The sequence below is a fragment of the Balaenoptera acutorostrata genome, chromosome 1 (assembly GCF_949987535.1).
Source record: "Balaenoptera acutorostrata chromosome 1, mBalAcu1.1, whole genome shotgun sequence".
Taxonomy (NCBI): domain Eukaryota; kingdom Metazoa; phylum Chordata; class Mammalia; order Artiodactyla; family Balaenopteridae; genus Balaenoptera; species Balaenoptera acutorostrata.
Window position 1 is genome coordinate 15,247,667 of NC_080064.1, and position 10,591 is coordinate 15,258,257.

General features: G+C 58.8%; 1 protein-coding gene across 7 annotated transcripts in view; it reads left to right on the forward strand.

The window, feature by feature from the left end:
- NBL1 (NBL1, DAN family BMP antagonist) overlaps positions 1 to 10,017 on the forward strand; it is a 64,094-nt gene extending 54,077 nt beyond the window's left edge. For 4 of the 7 annotated variants that reach the window (XM_057544393.1, XM_057544383.1, XM_057544412.1 and 1 more), the window contains 3 exons: positions 6,629 to 6,864; positions 6,989 to 7,100; positions 8,506 to 10,017. In XM_057544393.1, coding sequence (XP_057400376.1) covers positions 6,698 to 6,864; positions 6,989 to 7,100; positions 8,506 to 8,757 — 531 coding nt within the window. In that variant the 5' untranslated portion in view covers positions 6,629 to 6,697 and the 3' untranslated portion in view covers positions 8,758 to 10,017. Of the gene's footprint in view, positions 1 to 50; positions 154 to 6,575; positions 6,580 to 6,628; positions 6,865 to 6,988; positions 7,101 to 8,505 lie in introns of those variants that run through there. The other 3 variants (XM_057544403.1, XM_057544399.1, XM_057544418.1) reach the window with 2 other exon arrangements.
- Positions 10,018 to 10,591: the final 574 nt, after the last annotated feature.

Below are 10,591 nucleotides of genomic sequence, written 5' to 3' on the forward strand. Positions count from 1 at the left end.
GGTCGCAGGCTGCGGGAGCGGGCAGGGATGCTGGTGAAGTCTGCAGTGGGACTTCTGCTGAGCAGATGTGTAGGCCGGCCCTGCAGCAGCTCATTAGCATCGATTTGTTTTGGAGACAGTTTTCGGTCAGGAGGGTCTGCAGGCAGGCGGGCCGTGGTCTGGGCTGGGGGGCTGTAGCCAGGGAGGTGGAGCTGCTTGGCAGAGATGGGCAGGCCTTTGGGGCATGGGCTTGGCCCTTCGTGTCCGCCCCTGGACGGTTGGGTCATGCTCTGCCAGCGCTGACGGAAGGAAGGAAGCCACCCTGTGGTGACTGGGGTCATGGAATCACAGTGGCCTTAAGCAGCGCGCTGGAGCCAGGCTCCTCTTGAGGGAATCTGCTAAGATGGACTTTCCCAGGCCGTGCTTCCCATTTCACAGGGGCAAATGGGAGGCCTGGGCAGGTGAAGCGAGTGGTCAGTGGCCTCTAAGCACTGTACTGTCCTGCCTCCAGGCGCGCAGGGAGTCAGCGGATGAGCTTGGGCCTGAACTTGTCCTTGGACCCCAGAGTGGGCCTGCTGAGCTGATCAGGGCTGGGGTCTGACCCTGGCTCGCCCCTCCCTTCCGTTGCACCATTCAAGGAAGTCCCCTGCACTCATTCCAAGACCTGCGGTGGTTGCCTCACTCCTGCTGATCCCCAAGCCTAGGGCCGAGGCCGCAGATGCCACACCCTCTGCACCCAGCAGCATGTACGGCCCGGCAGCCAGGCCCAGCCTGTTTGCTCGAAGTTGCTGGTCTTTCCGGGACCCTTTCCCTTCAGTCAGTGGCCCAAGAATTAGAGTCTGAGTGGGACCTTCCTCTCCGCTCCCACCCTGAGAGCACAGACAGTTCATAAAACCCTCGCCCAGCCATCATCTTGTTTGAGTTTCCCCTAAATCCATTTTCTTCAAGGCAGATGCAACCCCGGGGTTTAGATATTCTCAGGATGCATTCAGGATCCAGTGGGAGGGAGGGGGGAGGGGAGGGGGAGGGGAGGGGGAAAGGAGGGGGAGGGGAGGGGGGAAGGAGGGGAGGGCAAGGGGGGGTTGTGTGGGAAGGGGGGAGGGGGAGACAGAAGGGTGTGGGCAGAGTTCAGGGAAGGTGAGTAGCCCTGGGTGACTCAAAGCTAGCACTCGTAGTGAGGACCTCTGCTGAGGACATCCTGTGACAGGCGTCCTCTCCTGAAATTTCCATGCCCTCTTCAGTTTAATTCTCACAACTGCCCTAAGAGGTGGCTACCCCCACTTTGCAGGTGAGGAAACTGAGGCACAGAAAAGTTAAAGGGGCTGAGCTAGGGTTTGAACTGGGGTCTGTCACAGCCTGTTGTGAATAAAGGAGACCCAGGGCCGGCCCTTTGTGTGTGTCAGGGTGGGGCAGGGGAGGAGGAGAACAGGGAGAGGAAGGGACTGGGAGCATCTGGTCTGCTAAGTTTGAAAAACAACTCACCACAAACCGCACATGCTTTCTGTGCGAATCCAGATGTCACCAGAGCCCACAGGTAGAAACTTCCATCTGAATCCGCTGGGGCCTTAGGTGGGAAGGATTTCCAGAGGAGGTTACGGAAAGCAGAAGTTAAAGTTGGGGAGAGGCTTGCCTTCTTCTAACCATTTGCTGGCCCTGCCCTCCAGCTGCTCCCACACCAGGCTGGTTGCTGGGAACCGAAGGCCTGGTGTGTGCGTGCGTGCGTGTGTGTGTGTGTGTGTGTGTGTGTGTGTTTGGGGGTGAGTGGGCCATTGTACCAAGAAAATTCTGGTGTACCTGGCCTTAAGGACCCTGAATATTCAGATTTATCCCAAAGAGGAAACAGGGAGGGTGATTATTCACTTGTTTTACTAAATCGACTCCTTGCTGTGCAATGGGTGCTCTACGGTGGGTGCGGACGGGCCAGAGGTCTTCCTTGAAATCTAGGCCCCTCTGGTGAATTTCAGGTTTGATTCCAGGCACTAAGCCTAGGCAGTGGGGTGGGTGGCCCCTGTCTGCATTGCTGTTACAGGGGACCCTTCCCTGAGGAGTTGGGTGGCTCTTGACCTGGCTGGTCCTCAGAATCATGTGGGAGTGGATACAGATGCCTGGGTTGCACCCCACAACCCAGAGTGTGGGGTCAGGATATCTAGGGGTGGGGCCCGGGCTTCTGAGTTGTTGGCAAGCATCTCAGGGAAGATGCTAGGTTATGGTAGGCGTGAAACGTAGAGAGGACCCCACAGGCCCGACCCCGGAGCCTGTGTTCTTGCTGCCCCACCCCCGTCCTTCCCCAGGAAGCTGCCAGGGCAGGTGCCCTGTGTCTGCTCACTGCCCTCGTCCCCTGCGTGGGAGACATGGGCCGTCACTTCCTTGCTCTGTGCCTCAGTTTCCACGGGGCTGGAGTGGGTCGGCTGTGTCCCCTCCCCTCCCCCAGGGGCCATCTTTCTGTGTTGTTGGCAGCCTCAGATGTGTCAGGTGTCGGCACAAGGCCTCTGAGGATCCGGAGGGCTTGGATTGGGGAGTGGACGGTGGGCTGGTAGGAAGGTACCCACCTTGGGCTGAGGGTGCCCCGATTGTGGCCTCCCCACAACTCGGAGGAAGGGCGGCGCTGTACCTTCCCCAAGGCTCCAGGGAGCCAGGGGTCGGCCTCGGCCGCACGCTCCTCTGCAGGGGGGGTCCACGCTGGGATTTGAACTCCGCCCCATGGGGCACTCATGCTTCCAACCCTGGCTGTCGCTGAGCCCCGCAGTGCTGACGGGGGTAAGAGACGCAGCTGCTGGGGCGGGAAGCCCCGGCCTCTCGCTTGCTCCAGATCATTCCCCGTCACCTTGTCTTCCTCTTCTGTGAAGCTCTTGGTGGTTACCCTGCTGCTGTCCAGTTCAGATCTCAGCTCTAGTGAATGCTAACTGTGTCAGCGTGAGCAAATCTCTTAACCTCCCTGTGCTTCGGTTTCTTCATCTGTAAAATGGGGGAAATACCGTATCTATCTCCTAGTGTTGTTATAAGGACCGAATAAGTGAATATACATAAAAGCCTTAGAACGGGACCTGGCCCACAGTTAGGAGCAGCTCTTACTACTAGGAGGCTGGGAGGGGTGTGCTGGGCGGATACCCGTAAACCCCCTCTCCTGGCCTTGCCCGTGCAGTTCCCTCAACCACGGGTAACTAACTGTACTCCTGAGTTCAATCTAGAATTGAGAATCTCTCCTCCCCCGGCCCCTCCAGCTGTCTGACTGCCCCGCACTGAACAGCTGCTTCCTCTTCACCCACCTCCCTCGACCTCCCCTCCAGGCTCTGCGCTCCCCAGGCCCCCACCCTCGCCGCCCTCTCCGCCCTCCTAGAAGGTGCCTGGTAAACCGGTGTCAAACTGCAGGGAACCGCCTGGCCTGGGGAAGGGCATTGCTTGGCCTGACTTGCTGGGGGCCTCGGGACAACCCCTCTGCAAAGCAAGAGGATCGGCTTGGGGGATCCCCTTCCCGCCCTGGCGTTCTGGGACTCCCGTGACTTGTCGTGTGACCTTCAGGGCGGGAGGAAGGGATGAGAATCTGGGTGAGGCTCTCGAGTCTCAGGAAGGAAGGTCCGACTGCTGGATCAAATCAAAAAAAAAAAAAAAAAATCAGCTGAGCTGCTGCCTGAAAAAACAAAACACAAGCCAACAAAAAATAAAACCTGCTAGCAAAGAGCCGAGTCCAGTGTGAAGGGGGTGCAGCAGGGGTTCTTGGGGGCCGGGTGGGAGGGTGGGCGGTGTGTGTGTGTGTGGGAGACCAGCCCGGCTTCCCCCCTGGCTTCTGCTCCAGCGTCCAGCTTTGGCTCTGATGCCGGCCCAGCCTCCCCACCATCCCCCAGGGGGAAGGGAACTGGCCTGAGTTGGGTCCCTGCTGGGTGCTGGGTGCTTTCATCGCATCCTCCCAGTCATTTTCAAGGAGAGGGCTCTGCTCCCCGTTTTAGGGCTGAGGTAGGTGGGTGCGGAGAGGTGGACTGTACTTCCGGAAGTCACGCAGCTCCTAGGTGGGAGGCCTGGGACTTGAACTTAGGAGGCTCCCGGGGCCATGCTTCGGCTGCAGCTCAGGGCTGCTGGCCTGGGGAGGCAGAGTGCGGCCTGGCCCCTCCTCTGAGGTCACGGCCAGGGCTTGGTGAGAGGCCGGGCCTGGTGGGTTGGGTTATAGCACCCGCTCTGTGGGCCCAGCTGACCTTTAGCTGTGCCCTAGAGAGGGGGGTAGAGAAGGGAGGTGGCCTTCTGCCTCAGTTTATCTCATTTCCCCTCAGCGTCTGCTACAACCTGACGCACGATAACCAGTCCTCACCCTCCAGGCCAGTGACTCCCCTGAAACACTCACCGGTGTCCCGTCTCCCCCTACACCTTGTTATTAACCTCAACCCTCATCTCAACTCTGCTCCCCCTTAGCATGGTCCGGGTCCGTAGCGTCAGTCCTAACCTCTCCTAATCCCAACCCCAAGCCAGCCCCAGCGCTCATCTCCAGGCTGCTTTCATTACAACCTCAGGCTCCGTTCCCGGTCCTAAGGAAACCTAACATCACCCCCTGCCCCACCTGACCTGGCCTTCCTGAGGAATCCTGATGGAGTCAGGCATAGGACAAAAGTCCCCGGACCTCTCTGAGGTCTCTAGGGGCCGGTCTCGCCTGGGGAGGCCCAGGGAGCTCTGGCCTTAGGTGGGTCTCCGCTGGTGTGCTACGGTGGTCGGACCCTGGTGCAGAGGCTAATTCCCCAGGGACAGAAAAGGACCTGGTTGGGGTGAGAAAGCCTCCTGGATGCTAAGGGTGTTGAAAAATTAGGTTGCCAGTTAGGAACAAGTCCATTCTATTTTCTTAGGATGTGGTTGTACTGAAAACATGGGCTTTGCTGCCCACCTTGTGAGTGAGACCGGAAATGCGTGGGTGAGAGCCTGGGTCATGACACAGACTCCCTTGGGATGGGGCAGACGGTCTGGACTCACCTCCCACTGCTCTCCCCGCTTCACCCCTCCCCACTGGGCTGGGAGCAGGGGTCACCCAGGCATTGAGATGCAGTGAGATGGGACTTGTCTCTGCTTCCGGAGACCTCCTGCAGGGAGAAGGGGCAGGACCTGAGCAAAACTTGCTGGATGGAGAGAGCGGAGCACTGTGGAGGTGGTCACAGCTCTGCAGGCCGGCCTGGGCCCTCCCTGCAAGCCCAGCTGAGTCAGCCCACGTAGTTAGCCTGCAGGAGCGGGCAAGATCCCCCAACACCTCTCACTTCCCAACTTTTTACCAAATACCTGCCATTTCAGCAGAAGGTGGGCTGAGGGTAGTGTTGTTCTGAATGGGATTTCCAGCCCTGAGCCAGCCTGACTAGTACTGGGCATCTGTGGGACCAGTGGGACCATACTTGGCCCTTGCTCCCAATTCAGCCCCACCCAGGACCCTCTGGGGACTGTCCCAAGACACAGAATCCCAGTCTGACCGAGCTGGACCACTTCTTAAGCCTGGCCTGCATATCAGAACCACCCTGGAAGCTCGTAAAAAAATGTAGAATCCCACCCCACCCTAGAACTTTCACTTCACTAGTCCTCAGGGAATTCTGACGCTCTACCAGGTTTGGAAACCACCAGTCCAGGGCACCCCACTCATTTCCCAGGTGGGGACACAGGCCACAGTGTCCAGGGTCCCACAGCCTGTGTGGATTCCAGACTCCCAGTCCAGTGCCTTTTCCCCAATGTCCTGCCCCCAGAGGACTCCTTTGTGAGCATTGCCCTCATTTCCGAATCTCTCTGAAGCCTCCCTCCTCCACAATTCTTGCAGTGGGAGAATGGGTGAAACCTACAGAAGATGAAGTTGGGGAACATTGGGAAAATCCCCTTTGAGTCAATGCTTGTGACACACACTCTGCCCTGCACCGCCATCTCCTGACAGGTTCTGGTATTGCCTTATTAGTGCCTCGCTCCATCCAATTCACAGAGGGTCAAGCCCTTGGCTTGGATTGCCTTGCCTCTTGTTTGACTCAGGGGTGAGGTTGGAGCTGGAGATAGTGATGTGTGTGTAGACTCAGGGCTTGGGGCTCTGATGGGGCATCCAAACGAGAAGTACAGTCTAGTTAGGGTTAGTTTTTTCACCTGAGGTCCACCCATCCAAGGTGGCACAAGAATTCACAGTGACATGAAGATGGTTAGCTTTGCTGAGAACCGTGGCAACATGTCCAGGAGACCTGCTGGCTGGCCAGCCCCTCAAGGACCCACAACATCACAGTGAGGAGGGAGCTAATGATTGTTCAATACTCAACAGGGTGCTTGGAAACTGAGTGTCTGGCTTAGTACTTGAAATAATCATTGCCACACACAGCATCACCATCCCCCTTTAGATGAAGCAAGTGAGGCACAGAGATAAAAAGTAACTTGCTGAAAGCTACAAAGTAAGTTATAAAGATAACTAACACATATGGAATGTGTATTATCTGCCAGTCTCTCTGCTCAGGTCTTTTCATGAAATACCTTGTTTAATCTCCATGATACCCATCTGATGCTCGTACTATTAGCAGCCCCAGTTTTGAAGTTCATACAGGAGAGGTAACTTGTCCAAGATTGTGCTTGGCTAGTAAGTGGTAGAGGTAGGATTTAAACCCAGGCAGTCAGGTGTCAGAGCCCACGCTGTAACACCACTGCCCCCCTGCCCTCTACCCAGCCTCCTGGACCCTGCTGGCCTCACCTGCAGTCTGTACTCAGTTCAAGGGCTCCAAAGGTCACGGGCACGATGCTTCGGGTCCTGGTGGGGGCTGTCCTCCCCGCCATGCTGCTGGCTGCTCCACCGCCCATCAACAAGCTGGCACTGTTCCCGGACAAGAGCGCCTGGTGCGAGGCCAAGAACATCACCCAGATCGTGGGCCACAGCGGCTGTGAGGCCAAGTCCATCCAGAACAGGTGGGATCCCAGGGTGGTGGGTGGAAGGGATGAGGACACGGGCCCAGGGGGGAGGAAGAGGACAGGGCTGCCCATTCTTGCCTCCACCGTGGTGACACGGACGCGGCGGGCTCTCCTCCCACAGGGCGTGCCTGGGACAGTGCTTCAGCTACAGCGTTCCCAATACCTTCCCACAGTCTACAGAGTCCCTGGTGCACTGCGACTCCTGCATGCCGGCCCAGTCCCTGTGGGAGATCGTGAGTACTGCTGCCCGCTGCTGCCCAGCTCCCGCCCAGAGCCGGCCCTGGCCTTGGCCACAAGTGCTTAGTGAGGCCCCACTGTGTGCAGGGTCCGAGCCTCGTGCTGGAGATACAGACATGGTCCTTGCCACGTGATGGCTCACAAGTCCGACACCAGCATGTACAGGACAAGAGCTCTTTCTGAAGCTCTGTTCTGATGTCAGTCACAGGCTGAAATCCTTTCGGTGGCTTCCCATTGTTATAGGATGAAACCAAAATCTTTGCCAGGCCCCATAAGGCCTGCCCACAAGGCATGGTCTGGCTCACCAGTCTTTCCAGCTTCATCTTGCCTCTCTCACCTTCTTCACTAGCTTGACCCCGACACCAATCCCACCTCCTTTCAGTCTCTCTTACCTACTCCGCTTAGGACCACCATGGGGCCTTTGCACATGCTATTTTCCCTGTTTGGCATACCTTTCTCCTCCTCCCCCCCTAGTTAGATTCTAGTCATTCCTCTGCGCTTGGCTCAGGCATCATTTTCTCAGAACCCCTTTCCTGATCCCCCAGGCACTGTGTACCTCTGCTTTGAGCATCTATCACACACAGCTTTTCATCTGCATTTGGGTGATTTTGACAAGTCTGTTTTCTCTGCTAGACTCTGAGTTCCTTGAAGGACCATGCCTGTCCTTGTGTCCCCAGAGCTGGCATGGAGAAGGTGCTCTGTGGAAGGAGGGAGGGAGAGACAAGGAGGAAGGAAAGGAAAAAGAAAGGGCAGCTAGTGGTGCGACAACAGGGGAAGAGTGAACGCTAATGGGGCTCGTACAGGGCGAGCCTTGGCTGGGCGGGGTGGGGGGGTGTTGGGAGGGGCTCGTTGAGGAAGTGATGTCTGGGCTTGGGTCCAAAGGTTGAGTAGAAGTTAAGTGGGCAAAGTCTAGGGCGGTGGGGAGGGGGCAGGTGGGGCAAGGGCCTCCCAGGCAGAGGGAATGGCATGTGCGAAGTCTCAGGCAGATCAGGCAGGACAGAGTTGGCGGGAGGGGGGCAAGGTCAGGGGTGGAGAGAGAGGTCCGCTGGGGGTCAACCTCAAGGTCCTGGGTGGCCTGAGTCAGGAGTCGGTTTTTCTGCGAGAGCAGTGGGAGCCCTGAGGGGGTGAATTTCAGGCAGGGGCGGACCACTTGGGTCCCCTCAGGGTGCCCTCTGGCTACTGTGGGGATGGGCAGGAAAGTGGCAGGACGTGAGGAGACAGGTCAGGTGGCTCCTGCAGGGCCTCAGCCCCTCCCCCTGGATGGGCCCAGGTGTCCCAGGTGGGCTCAGGCTTCTGGGGTCTCTGGGATTCTTGGTCCCATGAGGAGTGTTACCCTTGGGGCCTTCCTGCCTGCCCCAGGCCCTTGGAAACCTCTCTCCCCTTCTCTCCTGCCCTCCGCAGGTGACCTTGGAGTGCCCTGGCCATGAGGAGGTGCCCAGGGTGGACAAGCTGGTGGAAAAGATCCTGCACTGCAGCTGCCAGGCATGCGGCAAGGAGCCCAGTCACGAGGGGCTGAGCGTCTACGTGCAGGGCGAGGACGCGCAGGGCTCCCAGCCCGGCCTCCACTCCCACCCACACCCTGGCGGGCAGACCCCCGAGCCTGAGGATCCCCCTGGGGCCCCCCACGCAGAGGAAGAGGGGGCTGAGGACTGAGGCCCCCGACTCTTCCTCCCCTCTCATTCCCTGTGGAATGTGGGGTCTCACCCTCCCGGGGAAGAGTTGGGGGAGAGGCTGAAGCCCCCCTTTGGCACTGGATGGACTTGGATTCAGACTTGGACTTGGAACGCTTCCCGGTTGCCACGGAGATCTGAAGGGGGTGGGACTGGCGCCAAGCTGCACAATTTAATATATTCACGAGTTGGGGGGAAGAAGCAGAGGTCTTCAGGGTTCTTTTTTGGAGGGGGGTTCTCTTCTTTTCTGCCTCCTAGACACGTGCCCTGGGGAGGGGGGATAGTTGGCTAAGCTGCTGAGTTGGGGTGAGGCTGTCCAAGACGCGCCAAGGCCCGCACGGCCCCTCGGTGGGGCAGGGCCCTGGGGTGCAGATGGTGGCGCTGAGGTTGGGCGCCTTGCCAGCGGCAGCCCTGAGGCAGGGCTAGGAAGACCACTGGCAGAAGCAGGACACTCCAGCCCCACTGGCTTCCCCAAAGGCCTCGCACCCCGGTCCCCAGGGCAGCTTCTCCCTGGTGGCACTGCGGTGGCCCTCCCTCGATGGCATGGTTGGGAGTCAGGCCTGGGCAGGACCCTGCTGACTCACGGCCCTGGAGCTGGGAGCCAGGCTCCCTGCCTGCCTTGGCTTTCCGGGGGGCGGGAGGAAGGCGGGGGAGGAGGAGCCTTGCTGGGCCAGGGGGAGGGGATGACGCCCTGGACCAGAGAGCATCCTTCCCTCCTCGCCCTCTCCCAGATCTTAGCGCCTCTCCCTGCCCCCCCCAGGTTCTAGGCCCCTCAAAGCTGATGGAGTCAGCCTCACCCTCATGGGAAGCTCTTTCTGAATATCTGATGGTGGTGAGGGGTCTCCCTTACCCAGAGGTTCCCAGGAGGGACCTGGGTGGGATGGATTCTGGATGAGCCTCAAGGAACGAGGAAGAGGAGGGGCGAGGGCTCGTGGGGTGGCTGTGTTCACTGGGGCTCTCCAGCTGCCTAGTCCCCTCCCCCCACTCCTCCCAGCTGCACTTTAGCCCTAGAGGGGGTGCGGGGCCCCGGGGGAGGGCTGGGCAGGCGGGCAGGGAAGAACGCCCCTCAGTACCCACAGCTGCCTGCGTCTGCTCTTCTGTCCCAGGGCTGCTGCCGGCCCCGCCAACCAACCCTCTGCCTGGGGGTGCCCCGGCCCTCACGGCTATTCCGACAAGAGCTTCTGGAGCTTGTAACCAGTAGGATGGACCCCGAGTTTTCTCATGAATAAATTCGTTCAACACCTGTGTTCTCTTCCTCACAGGGCAGCCCTGCTGACTCAGGGCTCCCCAGGGGGAGGGAGTCAGGCTGCGTGCACGTGGAACCCTGAGCGCCCCTCCCCGCTTCCTGGTGGTCTCACTTTCCCGCCGTGACATGCCCCCCCCCCTGGCTCCTGGCTCCCCACCTCCCGCCTCCGTCCTTGGCTGTCTGTTTCTGGCCTCGCATATACGTTGGCTGGGCCTCCAGAACCCCTTTTCTGTCTTTGACCTTTGATCCCTTAGGCCCATGACACCTCCTCACCCTCACGGTGACCCTGCGTCAGCCCTTCCCTGCACCCCAGCTGGCTTGGCCTCTGGAGAAGGGGAAACAGACAAAAACTAATGGTTACAAATTGATATAGGAGGTGGGGTGCTGTACTAAGTATATCAATTAACTTGCTGAATCCCAACCACCACCCTGCGATGCAAATACTGACCTCGTTTTACAGAGGAGGCATCTGAAGTACAGAGGGATGAAGTAATTTGCCCAGGGTTGAGAAGTGTCTCCAGTAGGACTTGAACCCAGGCAGTCTGGCTGAATCAGTCTTCTCATTATAACC